The sequence below is a fragment of the Rhincodon typus genome, chromosome 28 (assembly GCF_021869965.1).
Source record: "Rhincodon typus isolate 14 chromosome 28, sRhiTyp1.1, whole genome shotgun sequence".
Classification (NCBI taxonomy): Eukaryota; Metazoa; Chordata; class Chondrichthyes; order Orectolobiformes; family Rhincodontidae; genus Rhincodon; species Rhincodon typus.
The window spans coordinates 31,610,528-31,627,083 of NC_063359.1; the positions used below are offsets into that span (position 1 = coordinate 31,610,528).

At 37.8% G+C, this 16,556-nt stretch overlaps 1 protein-coding gene across 5 annotated transcripts in view; it reads right to left on the reverse strand.

Moving 5' to 3' along the window:
• Window positions 1-8,993: 8,993 nt before the first annotated feature.
• The window catches only part of lrrc8aa (leucine rich repeat containing 8 VRAC subunit Aa), a 62,458-nt gene continuing 54,895 nt past the window's right edge, over window positions 8,994-16,556 (reverse strand). For all 5 annotated transcript variants that reach the window (XM_048613438.1, XM_048613437.1, XM_048613436.1 and 2 more), the window contains one exon: window positions 8,994-13,681. In XM_048613438.1, coding sequence (XP_048469395.1) covers window positions 13,406-13,681 — 276 coding nt within the window. In that variant the 3' untranslated portion in view covers window positions 8,994-13,405. The remainder of the gene's footprint in view (window positions 13,682-16,556) is intronic.

A 16,556-nucleotide genomic window follows, 5' to 3' on the forward strand; every position in this document is an offset into this window, starting at 1 on the left:
TGTAATTAGAAATATAATTACCTTCTTGTCTCTGTTTTTTTTTAAATTATCTGTTTTTGTCTGAATGTTGACTCATGGAAGTACAATTCTGTTGGTGTCTACAACTTTTTAGCACCTCATCCATGTGGTCTTTCTCAACAATGAAATGTTGGTAGACTATTTGACTGTGGCAGTATCACATCCTGTGTCTTCCTTTTGTCCAATCACCAAGTTTGACCAACCTTCACCCTGTTCAATACAAATAAACTGAATGCTTATTTTTGTGAATTTTTCAAAATTGTTTTAACATACTTCTGGTATCCTAAAATTTCCTGCTTCTGTAACTCAGTGTACTCCTCTTTCCTAACCAAATATTTGTAAAGTGTTCTTCTATGTGAAGGGCATTATAATAAGTTGCTCTTAATTACACTGTTGAGCTGAAAAAGGTCTGCAGCTATCTAAGGAATTCTGCCTGCTATCAAAGAACTTTACATACACTCTAAAACCTATTGTGTTTAGAATGCCTTTTATGACATTGACATAAGAAAATTAGAATCAGGAAGAGAAGTAGGTCATTTGGTCCATTGAACTTGCTCTAACATTCAACAAGATCATGGCTAATCTGAACTTGGTCTCATCTCTACTTACCTGGCCATCTCCCATAACCTTTGAGTCTTTTGTAGTTCAGAAATATGTTTATCTTAGCCTGAGTTGAATTAACCAGAGTTGTGAATGTTTATGTTCTTGGGTATTTTTCTGTTTTTTTGCTGAAGGTACAAGTCTGTCTTAAGTTATTGTCTTCCTATTTACTTGTTACTTGCTGGGACTAACACAATGTATGATCAACAGCACAGGTGGGAGGGAGCCCTGCTTTTTCCTCCCTGCTTTTTCCTTCATGGTCCAACCTTATTGATCTGAAACAGTCCTTAGAAGGTTTACTTTTTCCTAATTCTTTCCCATGGGAAGTGCCTCATTGCGCATAGGTCTTTTTCTCAACAGTGTGGCTGACCATTGGAAACTTGGTGGTGACCTCCATTACCACTAAGGATTACTATTCTATTTTCAATAGTCTTACAACTTCGCATTTGCAGAAACAAATAACAAATTATAATAGCAACTTGTCTCGCTTTTTCATTTCAAAAGGATACCCTAGCTCACTGGAGATAAAATTACATGCATGATATTCATTTAACACAATTCCCTTTGATCTTTCACCTGCTTTTCATGAAAGGGAAAGTGCAGCATTACAGGGCAAAAGGCAGGAAATGGAATCATTCAGAGAGCCAGTGCAGACACAATAGATCAAATGCCCTCCTGTGCTGCATTGTGGTCTTTCGTTCCCATATTAAACTTCTTTCTGGAGTATTAACACAGCATGATAATTGAGTCTGATAGGTATAGGTAATTTTTCTCTGCTTTTTTTTGAGGATGTTGGTGTAGGTTGGGGTGTAGTTCTGTCAATGCCAAATGCCATCCACTGTCTTATCCAAAAGTCCATTCTTCAAGCGTCAGCCTAGATGGTGTCACAGCAAGCTGTTGAACCATGAGGCGCACCAAAGTTCTCAATTCCAGCTTAAGCCGATGATCATACACATACAGTTTGTCAACAAGGGTCTCTAAGGAATGAAAAATGGTTGATTCTTACTCTCACTAGTCTAATAACTTTGAAGCTAGTCGTAGTATGCCACAGAGTTGTTTTGCCTGAGATCAGATAAATCAGCCCTCCTATGGCTTGGACCAGGGATCTCCAAGCTTTTGTAGACTAGGTGATGCATATGCCTCACAGTAGTTAGGCAGAAGAAGGTGGCTAAACCAACACTAATGAGCAGCACTGTTAAGCCAGACATTCACACCAAAAACCAATGGAGTATTCTGATCACTGTTTTATAATAGTACACTCATAAATCCAACAGCTCTGACTGACATAGATTTAAGGGACTGAAAACTAGGGATATTCAGAAAGATGCTGTCATTTGAGAGCTGGACAACAAAAGAAATATACCTCAATTGGCTTTTGTCATCTTTCACTTTTCCATGTTCTGCAATGTACCAAGCTTATGTGGTAATGGAAAGATACAGATTGTAAAACAGAATGGCCTATGTCCTGGATTCTCAGAATCACAGAATAATGATGGCACAGAAAGAGGCCATTCAGACCATTGCTCCTATATCTGATCTTCAAACGAGCATTGAACCTGCCTCTATCACATTTCCAGGGTAGGGTATTCCATACCTGATACTAATATGTGTCACTACATCTGTTCCCTATTTTAGGTTTCGTTTGGGATTTGGTTAATTACTGTCCAGAGGTGACATTAAAATTCTTATCATTGCCTTCTGATGCCTTTGGCTTTTAGTGCTCCTGAATTGTTGTGGCAGTTCTGAGATCCTCATTATCCAAATGTGGCTCTGCAGACCAATTGAAGTGCTTCTAATATTTCAACTGTACCACTTGTTGCACTTCTAACAATTTAACATAAATAATATTATTACCAGTTTGCACGAAATGGTATAGTAGATCAGCGGTTAGCACTGCTGCCTCGATCACCCAGGTTTGATTGCAGCCTTGGGTGACCATCTGCGTGGGTTTCGTCCAGATGCTCCCACAGTTCACAGATGTGCAGGTTAGGTGGCTTGGCTATGCCAAATTGCCCATAGTGTTCAGGGATGTGCAAGCTAGGTAGATTAGCTGTGGGAAATGTAGGGTTAAAGGGACGGAGTGAGTAAGGGTGGAATGCTTGAGAGCATCGACTTGCTGGGCCAAATGGCCTGCTTCCGTACTGTAGGGATTCTATATACGGATAATGTTGTTATTCTGGTTTATTTCCTAAAAAGTTCAAAATTAAAAGGTGACGGACGGTTATAACTTAATTGAAGGACACAATAGGTTAGACACTGATCTTTTACTACTGGAATCTAGGTTCAAATACAGTCCATGTTTGTACAACAAAAGCTTCCTTTCACTGTTGCCTGTTTTTGGTAATTTCAATACAGTTCATAATGGGCAGAGACCTATAGTTTGAAGTCACTCTTAATTCAACATTAAATTGGTAATGTGGGAAATGGGGAAAAAAGTCCACAGTGTGCAGTAGGAGTGTAATATCAAGAAGATGTAACAGGTTGAAGGAAGCGTTACATTTATGGCATTGTAAAATGATGCTAACAAATGAGTAAAATAGTCAGGAAAAGTGTAATGTTACAAATCTTTTCATGCCTCAATGAAAAAATTAAAACAACTCTTATTAAGCATTACTGCATTCAAGTACAATCAGACATTTCATTCTTAATTGGTCTACCAAGCACGTAAAAGTTTGAATAGGCATTCATAATTGACATTTACACAACCAGTCACTTTCTGATGGGATTGTCTGGACTGTTTATGGAAACAGAATAATGAGACAGGGAAGTGTCCTTTTTTTTAAAAAAAACAATACTCAAGGTGGTTTCCTCATGGGCCAGCCAATGGGTAACATGAACACTGTTCAAAGAAATTTATGATCTGGCACTTCCTGCACTTGGACTCAAGAAGAATGGTATGGTTAGAAGGTAGAAAAAAAAAGAATTGGTGATTATAAATAGAAATACTAAAACTTATCTGACGACTAATTACTGTGACATCAGCATTGATTCTTCAGGCCACAAAGGATTTCCTTTATTCATTAATGGAATAAGGGTGTCACCGCAAGGCAGCATTTATTGCCTATCTCTAAACTGCCCAGAGGGAAGTTATGAGTCAACCACATTACTGTGGGTATGGAGTCACATGTAGGCCAGACCAGGTAAGAATGGCAGTTTCCTTCTCTAAAGGACATTAGTGAACCAGATGGGTTTTTCTAACAACCAACAATAGATTCATGGTCATCATTAGATTCTTAATTCTAGATATTTTATAGAATTCAAATTCCACCATCTGCCATGGCAGGATTCGAACCCGGGTCCCCAGAATGTTATCTGGGTCTCTGGATTAACAGACCAGCGATAATACCACTAGGCCACCACCTCCCGTTTTTGACTTTGAGATTCCCAAAATGACAAAAAATAACGAGGGGAACATATGTTGCAAAAGTCAAAAATAAACACTTTTTTTCCTGTATAATAGCATAATTTTTAATATAAAAATGTGACGAGCAGTTAAAACAGTTCAAACAAGAGATACAATAAAGGTAGTTTAACACCATTTCAGATAACAAAATGAAATGATCTTTGTAAAATCTGCTTTGGCCAGTATTGTCAAAATATACATGGAACTGAAAGGTTCTTTAAAATTCCCAATCTCCTTAATAGACAATGTTCCTGTGTAAATGCACACATTATTTATATTATGCAGTAAAACATCAATCCTGAAATCTTGAGTTAGCACAGTTCCACTTTGAGCAACACCCTTAATAATTGTCTAACTTTTCTTTAATCACAAAATACATTGGTTTTTAAACAATGATGTAATCGATACTGTTTTAGGATTTATTGAACTAACAACTAATGAAAATGTGTGACTGTGGCAGTAATAATTTTTTGACTGTTGCTATTTAATTGTAGCTTTTATTCTTCATATCCTATTATATTAATGGCCCTCGGTATGAAATTATCCTAATTTACCATTTTACTCTTCTAATGATAATTCAAAGCTTAAAAAATTGCCAGCAAGTGGAAACATCGTTCATACACCCTCTGAAAACCTTTCATACACTTGAAAAATTATATCACCTAAAATTCATCTATGTACTAAGTTGAGGACAGAAAACAAAAAATTAAGTTGTACCTTAAATTTCAGGAAATGCTTTATAGCGTACTGACACTACAGCTTACTCAAGTTACTTCTTGACCTTAACGATAAAAAGATTTAAATCTGCCACTATATGGGATTAAATAGTGCTTCATTATAGAGGATTAAAATTGAGAAGGGAGAAGACAGGGTGTATTGAGTTAACGAAAGGATTTATGGATGAGGACAACGACCTTGTGGATGATGTGTCAGCAAGGCTCAGCAATTAAATGGACAGAATTTAGTTTGAGCTAGAATCCAGGCAACTGAGTTCTGGATGAATTGGGAGTTGATGGAAATTAGACTCAAAATTGGCAAACACACAAATGGAGATTTTCAGTGGTGGAAAGGGAGCTAGAGGAGGCATATGACATCAATGGCAATCTACCAATATGCATTTAGTTATGTATAATTGTGGATAAAACTGGAAGGATTTCTATAAATAAAGCAACATGTATTCATCACAGACACGATATTGTCAATAATTACTATAATTTCACACAGATATTTTTGAGAGGACAGTGCCAGCATTTTGACTTTAGTTCTAACAGTTACGGCCAAATTATTCCTTAATGTTAAGGCAGTGCAGTGAGGTTGATAGCAAATTTTGAATTTTTGTACCGAATCTTCCAATACCACGGAATATTGTCAGTTTCAAACCAAATCAAATCAAAGAAAGCAGCCTCAGCACTAGCAATATTTGTAAAAGGTTGGAAGAAAGATCCTGCGGAATTTATAAATCGATGAGTAAAAGGGCAACACATGTACACAAATTTGGAAAGAGAATTAAATCAGCATTCCAGGTAGATATCTGTCATCATAGGACCATAGATTATTGCACATAAAAAGAGATACAACATTTGAACATCTGTAATTTTTAAAAAATGTACAACAATATTATAACAAGGTGCCTTAGGCATGAATGAGAAACTAGATCGATTGCAGTTTGCCAAAACAGATGAGTAATACCTTTGATATTTGAATACCTACTTAGATACAAAAGACTAAATTAAATACAAATTTTTGCACACAAATTAGATGACTTCAGTTTATCCACAATTAAAAAGCATTTCCTTTTGTTTAACATTGACTTTTTATTTCTTTAGTTATCTCCATCTCTTCTCCCAATTTTGCTATTAAGTTTCATATATTTGCATTTTTAGGGGAGCTTCTCAGTAACAGAAGCTACCAAAGAGTTTTACATTGAAGGGAAAAGTTTTCTTTTCACTGACACAAAGTCAATGAAGTAAAATCTTATCAACATTCATAACTAGTCAACTTAAAATGCTTTTTGACCATTTTGAGAAATGTGCCAAATTGTTTCAAAGATTTCTGGATTTAAAAATGCTCCCTATTTTCAGACTTGCATTTGGTTCTGATTATTACTTAAAAAAGAAACATCTTTTTCATTGATTTTTTTTTCAGATGTAAACAGTATATTCATAATTCAAATTTTAAGTAATTAGTTCATTCAGTGTTGTTGGGTCAAAATCCTGAAACTCCCTTCTTATCAGCACTGTGGGTGTACCTACACACAAAGGACTGGAGCAGTGCAGCACGACCTTCTCCAGGACAATATATGCTGACCCAGCCAGTGACACCCACACCCACATCCGATGAATGACTAAAAGAACAAAAGAAGCCTGTCAGGATTTGCTTTGAAAGTCAATCCCTCATATTCACAATTCTAAAGCAAAAAAGACTTTATATTTGTCAACTGTGATAAATCGGGTGGCCAATGGAGGTGTGCTTGATCAGTTGAAATATTCAGAGCAGAGAAGTTACCAATTTAATTCCATGCTACTAATAATCTGGTTCATCTCAGTTAAGATGGCAGAGGGGGGTGCCTCAGAACCAGAATTATGGAGGCAAAAATTGACTGGAGTTTCAACACCGAGTTCTTGTTGGAAGTGTGTACATGAAGGTGCCAGATGCAAAAAAAGTTCAAGCTTGGCTGCAGCACTGGTTGAAATGCCTGCAGATGATCATTTTCATGACTCACACATAAAAGATGGGGAATTCTCATATTTTGACTTAGGCTCTCAACTTCTAAACAAGAGAGAGAAGTGTACTGAACCATGGGAACATCACTCCAAGTTTCTTGCCAATCCACACATGATTTCAATTTGGACATACATTCCTGCTCCTTCCATCATTGCTAGGCTAAATTTCTGGAATTCTCCACCCAACAACATTGCGTGGGTATCCTCAGTACATGTTGTAACATAGTTGCCAAGAATGGAGGGTTTGAGACATAAAAACAGACTGGAAAGACTGGGACTTTTTTCAGTGGGATGTAGGAGTTTGAGAGGTGACCTTACTGAGGTTTATAAAATCATGAGGGGCATAGATAATATGAATGACAAGGATCATTTTCCTCAGGTAGGGGAGTTCAATACTAGGAGGGTTATACTTAAGGTGAGAGAAGAAAGATTTAAAAAGGACGCCAGGCAACTAGCGTGTGGAATGACTGCCAGACAAAGTGGTGGATGCAGGTAAAGTTGCAACATTTAAAAGACGTTTGGATAAGGGCAGGCAAGTAGGACTAACTTAGCTTGGGAACATGCTAAGCGTGGACTGGTTAGACCGAAGCAATTGTTTTCAAGCTGTATCATTCAATGACTCTATAATTCACCAGTACTTTTTCCAAGTTAGCTAGAAAACAGCTATGAATGTGTTAGTGTTTCAATACTTCCAGAACATTTTTAAAATAAATGACAACTTGGGCAGTGTTCCAGAGAATGAGTGAACCATTGTAGAACCAAATGCCAGTAAGGAGGAGAAGAAATGGAAACAAAGTTGATAAGAAATATGTCAATTGAAAGCCAACCTATATATACATACTGGTATATTCATAACTCATTGATCACTAACCATATATCCAACAACATTTGCTTTTGTTGCCAAATCTTTCCTGCCAATAGTAGTAAAACTCTGACTGTGGGTAGCCTTCTAACACTCGGCCTACTGGCTTTTTTAAAATGAAAACCTAGACAGTGATGTAGTAGAGACATTTGCTTACAGAAGACAGGCACCAGCCAAATCCAATCTTTTACTACTCATGTCCACACATACCCACTTTCCAACTGAAAGCACTAGATAATAACCAGGATCAGAAGCATTGGTTGGCATTTTCCCTCCCTCGCCCATGGAGAGACCAAGTGCAGTGTGTATGCTGCCTGTTGACCTGATATCAGCTAACTCAGCATGAATAGTGAATCAAAACTAGTATTCAAATAAAGAAAAAAAAAGAATCTAGATTCTTAAAATTTTAGTTTCTCTTAAAAGCTCTTCAACTTCTATCTAAATTACTCCATGGTGTTCCCACTGGCTTTGCAATGAATACTGTACAACGTAAGATGAATCAGTTAAAATAATATTGGATTTGAAAAGATGTACATCTTAGAAAAAAACAGGATCACTTATGGCAGGAGGGAAAATTATGCCTCATTTATATGATGTTGCCATGTTAGAATGGGAAAAAAAGGATTTTAATTAATGACCTGTTAGCATTTTTGATTAATCATCAACAAGAATTATTACATTTGAGTAAAGATGTTCTAAAGAAGAGTCATAACAGACTTGAAAAGTGAGCTGTTTCTCTCTGCACAGATGCTGACAGAACTGCTGAGTTTTTCCAGTATTCATTGTTGGTTTAAGAACTATTCTATCTTTCACTAGTTCATATCTCACAGCACCACAGTGAAACAAATCAGCCCAAACAAGTTGGCAACTGAAGTATGGAATTCTAGCCTTTATGTCATGCATTGCATGTTTCCTCCTTTTTAACAGTCACCACTTTTCTAATAATTCAGCTGCCCAAAGTCTTCACACATTAAAATAGCCCCAAGCAGTGGTTGATACAACAAGATTAAAAATTATAAATTACTGAGTAGCTCTATTAGTCTGTCATACTGTATTGGGGTTCTCCTTGTTCACACAGCTAGCATTAACTATGGATTTACTCAAGTGTATGTCTCACTTTATTTATCTGCTTTCTAATCTTACATTTGTTTCCCCACACACTTTCCCATTGTTAAAAAAAAATTTCCATCCTATTTGCTCATCGATATCAAATTTAAAAAACCATGCCGTAAGTCAAACACCAGGAAAGAAAAAAATATACGGTTCTGGCTTAGTTATTAACACTGCTGGCATCTGAGTCAGAGACTGTGGATTCAAGTCCCATGATGGACGCAAGCACATTGTCCGATGAATAATGTTTAAGTTGACAAAAATAAATCATAGCAGATTTTAAAAAATATGGAGTTTTCCTTTATTTAGCCAACATCTTCCCTCCCACCAAATTAAATGTCAGAAGATACGGCTGTGACGATGTGCAGTAATATGTATCAATAACCGGTAAACTGGAGGGACAGTCAAATGATGGTGCAGTGATTGTAGAAACATATAAAGATTTATAACTAATTTTACATAATTCTATGAAGTCAACAGGAGGAAAAAGTAAGAATGGTATATTATGGTCAATTGATAATCTCGGGCCCTCCCATGAAATTGCAAGTTCCACTCATTATCTGGACATCCATACTGTGCACAAATTGGCTTCTGTATTCGTTTCACTTTAATTGAATTACTGTTCCAACAGTTATAAAGCTTCTTTAGACATTTTAAAGAGATGCTGAGACATCAGATAAATACAAGCTCTCTTCCTTGTGGAGTGAATTCTCCATAATTGACCATGTATTTAGAATCTTAACATTCTTGGTTATCTGTAGGTCAATGACATTTTTCCAAATATTATTGACTGCAGAGATAGGTGGGAGGAGTAGGCGAGTCAACTTAGTCATGTTGCCTGCTAAGTGACTATGTGTGGAGGCAAGCAACATCAGCAACAAAGACATTAAAAGTCAGAACAGCAGTAATGTGCAGTAAAATACATCACTAAGGTAAATGGTGAGTCTACAGATGCTAGAAGGAGAAAAGATTACAGTGAAAATCACATTTACATAGAATGATTTATGCATAACTTTATACAACTTTATAATTTACACACAGATTTACATAGGTATTTATAATACATATTTGTAATATATCTATTCTGAAATTGCATATTTTGTACATTCTTGATGCTTATTCATTCATTTTCAATGGCAATGGACAGGTAATTAACAAACTTATTTGTAAGATTAGTGTGGAATAGTCGGAATTCATCTTTTAATTCTTCATCATGTTAAATTTAGGAACATATAGCAGACCCACGTTTTCATTTTAAAAAGTATAAACTCAATGTAAAGTTTCTTTATACTTCGATCTGGGAGCCAAAAAGGTCAGAAAGTCATTTTAGCATTAATTAGTAATCCTCACTGATGTTTTCTTTTAAAAAAAGACACAATATATAAATATTGTTTACTATTTGTTTTTGTGCATATGCAAACAAATGGGGATGAAGAAAGAGAGGGAAGAAAGAAGTGGGTGGGGAAGAGAGAGAGAGGTATGGGAAAGAAACAAAGAAGATCATCAAGAAAAATCAATACTAAAGCACATGCAAGAGACCAATTAAATCCCTTTCCAATTGTATTTGAATAATTGTCCAAATAAAACACACAAATAATTACAATACAACAGAATATGAATAATTTTGTAATTTATTCCTAGCAATTCAACTGCTCTAGGTAAAAATGTCAGATTTTACTGTTCTGACAAGAGGTAAATTCCAAATGGATGGGTTTATTATTGAGATATCTTATGACATTTCGATTGAGATGCTGACCATTGAAAAACACTGCAGCTTTAAAATAGGGCTGTTAAGACATGAAATTAACAACATTTCTGGTTACATTTAAAGAGAAATAAAAGTAGGCTTTCAACATGAAAATTGTGAATAAAGCCTATTTCACGGCATTAGGTAATACTTTCTACTGCTTTGAATAAATGTGTAAGCAAACTAGTATAATTACAGTCACTTACACATGTAAGAATTCAACAATCAAAATAACAAACCTGAGAAAAGTGTTGCTACTAGTTTGAGGCTTTATGACCCCTGAGGACACAGAACTGAAGTCTTAGCATCAATGACAATTAAGAAATAATTAAATCTTCTACAGCATCCAACTTGGGTACAAAGCAGGCCAATCTCATTAAAAGCACACTGCAATAATTATTTCTTTCTTGAGTGAGTAAATGGGATAATTGCAACATTTTCAGTAATTTGAGCATTAACAAAAATAGAAACTTAGCATTTACAGTTTCTTAAGAAACCATTAAAACAGAGCCAACAATGAAAATCTGCCTTTCCTTTACCCTGATTGAGGGATCTTTGCATCAGTATCAAGCTGCTGCAATCAGGCATATCTTGATAAATCAAAGTTCCCTCTAGTTTGCCCCAGCCTTGTTAGAACAGTATGACTTCGACGGTGTGAATTTTTTTTCAACCCATGCCTATCAATGTGACATTGGCAATTAGTATGCAATTAAATGTACGTAATTTTGTGCAGACAGCCCAAGTCTACTGGAAACTGTCCAAAGGGCAAGCAGATGGAAGACACTTTGGTCCGATCATTTCTGGTTGGATTTGAAACTAGGTACCTTAGATGACAGGCAGGCTGATCCAGGGCCACCACTGTTCGAAATGCCATTTCTTCCAAAAATTATGCCACACAGTATTCTTATAATCCACATATTATCCATGTACCAGCCAGCATAGAACTCACATAATCACAAGGAATTGGAAATAAGAAAATTGTGTGAATGTTTGCAAAAGGAACAGAAAATACTGGAAAATCACAAATGGCTGAACAGTATTTCAGGACGTTTATATGGATCCCACCCAAACTGCTCTCACTTTACTGACTGATTATGAATTTTTTGAAGAAAAATTATTCCTTTCCCTACATGCCTTTGAAATCCCTACTTGCTTCTCAATACTACTTCTGCCCTTTTCTCACTCTGATCTTCATCTTTAATTGATCTTTTTCATATTGCCTATTTGTTTTTTTAAAGTCATTTGATTGTTCAGGTTCTGGCGGGATGAGGGCAAAGTGTAGAGAAGTGCAAGGGTGACAGATAATGAGCAGGAAAGCCAACAGATGTCTGATCTATGTAAAAGTATGGCAGCAAAACCAGGACACTAAAAAACAGAACCTGATTTAAAAGAGAAATGGCACAGAAGAAAAACATTACAGGATTAAAAGTTGGAATGGTAAGAAATCAGATAGTAAGGGCAATTCTCATGGGCAACAGCCACAGTGCAGCATGTAGGTTCAATACATTGCTGTTACAAAAGTTAACCACTGGAGCATATACAGAATATAAAAGATACAAAACACTATGGATGAGGGAAATATTTTACACAGAAAAATATTTATAAGTTCCTTAAGTGAACATTTCCATTTCAAATTTCCACTGTTCAAGTGCTGGGGTACAACGGTTTCTGGATGTCATCTCCAAATACCCTTTGTTCCTCTGTGAACCTTGACAATCAAAGCAGGCTAACCTTGACAATCATTGCAGGCTCGATGTCTGTAGAAGTATCCCAACCAAGCCTGATTCCATTCACACAAATGCATTTCCAGCAGGGGTCACTGAAGAGTAAACAGGAGTGGGAACCCTCAGCTCCATTTCACCACTTCTGCCCTTCCAACAGTGCATTCTGCACCGCAATCCCACTTCCCACCCCCTACCCATTTCCTTACATAAGCTGTTGAAATCAGTGTTAAGCACAAACTAGGTACTGAACCTGTGTCACATTACCCAAAGTTAAATGGCTTATGATTTACAATAAAAGTTAGAAACGAACTGGTCTCTTCCCTCAAATATGAGTAAAGGAACATTTCTCATGTTTATACCTTATCCTAAGTTTTGTAATTTGAAGTATTTTTGAGGCACAGTTACATGTCATGGAAAATAGGCTTTATTTCCTCAGTATTTTTAAATGAAGGGAAGTGCCCCAACAACTTAATTAAATTGAACCTTAAAAAAAAACTAACCTTTCGCTATTTAACAGTTTTTATTAAAAAACCTGACCAAACAGTCCCTAAAGTTCAATACTCACTCCTCTCAGAATATTGCATATATCTGCAAAAGAGCGGTTATGAAAACTCCTCTCCTCAAATCTTTTGTCAGCAAAACTCAAGAGTATTGAGTAGTGATTTGTTCTATTTGGAAGGGATTGATGGCAAGGATGTGAAATTGAGAATTCAGTTCAGTCACCATGCTTAAAAAAAAAATCAGCTTGATGAAAAATTAGCATTTTATTTGGCCTAAGATGATCAAAAAGGGACTTCTTTTTCTAAAAAAAAGTATCATGCAAAGGTTGTACTGCCTCTTTGGGGCAGCTACAGTACCGGTCCCTCATACCGTACCAGCTTAATTAATAAATAACAAGGCATTGGCAAATTCGGTCTTTTGACAGGCCATGGCTATGAACGTATTAGCTTTTTGTGATTCATTAAAGCAGAAATACTAATTGTGTTAAGATATTTAACCCAGCTACTTCTTTAAATGATTCTTTTAGTTACTGGCAGGCATTCCTTTTTGTCAATTGCTCTGCTCCACTTGGACAGCACCAGTTCCCGGAACAGAAAACAAGATATATTTCCTGCTTATTTCCAATAGAAAATCTGCTCAATCATTCCAGTACAGCAGGCCTCAAAATCCGCTGAAAACTTGGCAATATGTATTTCCCCCTTACAATATTGATAAAATTCAGGCTTGTTCCTTGTCTGCTCGCCACAGTTGCTCCTTAACCTCAGATGGGAGTGTATTGAAGAGATCATCCTCCACCACGAGGCCACTTCGTTTCAGCAGTCGGCATTCTCCCAGTTCCACAGGGAGACACTCCAATCTGTTTCCTCGAAGCTCCAGCTGTGTTAAACTCGTCAGTTCACCGACCCGTGATGGCAGTGATATCAGGCAGTTATTCCCTAGGTTTAGAGTTCGGAGCTTACGACATTGAAACAGTTCAGGTGGCAGGGTTTCAATCTGCATGATATGGCAGGGGAAATAAAAGATAAAGAACAATAATGTTAAATATTTTAACTGCTGCACATGCTGGCTGAAGTAGCATTTATCAAGAAAATGCTCGTTAATTCAGAGAATACCGAAGACATTTTTGGAAACTCTCCAAGTTTTAATTTATAGTATAAACATTTGAAATTTGGAGGAATTAATTTTCACACTGGCTACAGAAGACATACAATTAAACATGCAGTATCCTCCAGCAAATCATTTGCAAACTTATGCCTATATTTGGTTCCTGGGCTTTATGCGTGCACAGAATACCCACTAAAATCAAAGTAATATTTTCATGATATCCACTTTTATAGCACACATCCCCAGTCGTCCAACATAACTCTTGAATAGTATGATTTAAACTGAATGGCTTGGGTGATTTATTTAGAAAAATGTAAACTTCAAAGAATTTTTCTTTGGAAGTAGTTATTTCCAACCCTTATTTCGTTTTAGGCAGCCGGGTGTCATTCCATCTTTCTGCTGGCGAGAGTGCGGAGCTGGGTGAGCATTTATCTGTTTCCTAACACTGTTTTCATGAGCAGGCTTAAGATTATGTATTGAAAATTAAAAATAAACAAAAACAAAAACAAAATCAACTTCATCTATAGCATGTGCAAGAACATATTACAGCCATGTTTAAAAAGGCTTTCATCATTGTCATACTAAGGGCAAATCTCAACTGATGTAATTACAAGAAAAATGCTGCCCAGAATAATCTAACAGCCCTATTTTTAAGGTTCAAGGAACCAGAGCACAAAGCAGCTGAGGAGATGTCTAAAAGGCCTCAACATCAATCACTTAAAGAAAACACAAACTAATTCAGTTCTTACTTGCAAACTAAAAGGTGAATAAATTAAAAAAGGGAAACTGTAAGATTAAAAAAACAGAGATAGTAGGAACTGCAGATGCTGGAGAATCCGAGACAACAAGGTGCAGGGCTGGATGAACACAGCAGGCCAAGCAGCATCATAGGAGCAGAGAGGCTGACGTTTCGGGCCTAGACCCTTCATCAGAAAAGGGGGAGGGGAAGGGGGTTCCGAAATAAATAGGGAGAGAGTGGGAGGCGGATAGAAGAGGGATAGAGGAGAGGATAGGTGGAGAGGAAACAAACAGGTCGAAGAGGCGGGGATGGAGCCAGTAAAGGTGAGTGTAGGTAGGCAGTTAGGAAGGGGATAGGTCAGTCCAGGGAGGACGGACAGGTCAAGGGGGCGGGATGAGGTTGGTCGGTAGGAGATGGAGGTGCGGCTTGAGGTGGGAGGAGGGGATAGGTGGGAGGAAGAACAGGTTAGGGAGGCAGGGACGAGCTGGACTGGTTTTGGGATGCGGTAGGGGGAGGGGAGATTTTGAAACTTGTGAAATCCACATTGATACCGTTGGGCTGCAGGGTTCCCAAGCGGAATATGAGTTGCTGTTCCTGCAACCTTTGGGTGGCATCGTTGTGGCACTGCAGAAGGCCCAGGATGGACATGTCGTCTGAGGAATGGGAGGGGGAGTTGAAATGGTTCGTGACTGGGAGGTGCAGTTGTTTATTGCGAACCGAGCGTAGGTGTTCTGCAAAGCGGTCCCCGAGCCTCCGCTTGGTTTCCCCGATGTAGAGGAAGACACACCGGGTACAGCGGATGCAGTATACCACATTGGCAGATGTGCAGGTGAACATCTGCTTGATGTGGAAAGTCTTCTTGGGGCCTGGGATGGGGGTGAGGGAGGAGGTATGGGGGCAGGTGTAGCACTTTCTGCGGTTGCAGGGAAAAGTGCCGGGTGTGGTGGAGCTAGAGGGGAGTGTGGAGCGGACAAGGGAGTCACGGAGAGAGTTGTCCCTCCGGAAAGCAGATAAGGGTGGGGAGGGAAAGATGTCTTTGGTGGTGGGGTCGGATTGCAGATGGCGGAAGTGTCGGAGGATGACATACTGCAGACCATATAAGCATTTATATTAGATATCAAAACCAGAACTCAAGGCTGAAGAGATTTGATCCCGGTTAAGTTTCCTTCAAAATTTGTTACCTTCATGGTAGTGGAGGGAAGGTCTACTGAGCAGACATTTTTACAGGGTTAGCAAACAATAATATTAGTGATATATGTACAAAGATATTTAGATTGTTCTACGTTAATGATTAGAAGACAGCATTCACGATGGGCAGAACAACAACTTTAATTTATGCACTGCCTTTAATACAAAAAATGAGCCAAGACACCTCACAAAGACATTAAGAAGCAAATTATATACGGAGTTATGTTAAGAGAGACAAGGGTAGCTGGAAAAATGCTTGGTCAAAGAGGTAGCATTTAAGGAGTCACTTAAATAAAGAAAGAGCAGAAAGGGGAGAGATTTACCAAAAGAATTCCAGAGATTGAGGTTCAGTCTACTGAAGGCACAGCCTGCAATGATTAAGTGACTAAAATCAGGGACTTCAAAAGGCAGGAATTATAGGAGAGCACAGATATTGCAGAGGTTTTTTGGGCAGGACGGTATTTCAGAGACCAGCATGTGGAAGGATTGGAAAAGAAAGATGAGAATTTTTAAAAATCAAGACATTGCTTGACCAAGAGCTAACAAAGGTCAGTGAACACAGGGATTCATAGGTGAATGGGACTTGGATAGAGTCATGACATGGGCAGCAGAGTTTTGGATGACCCCAAGTTTATGAAGAGCAGAACTTGGGAGACCAGCAATTCTGTATTTTAATAGTCAAGTCTACAGCTACGAAAGGCATGAATTTTAGTTTCAGCTGATGCAGGGGGACAGGAGTGCGACGGAGTAATGTAACAAAAGTGGAAGTTGGATATCTTGGTGGATGGCACTGATGTGAAGTAGGAAGTTCATCTCAGGGTCAAATGTGACACCAGA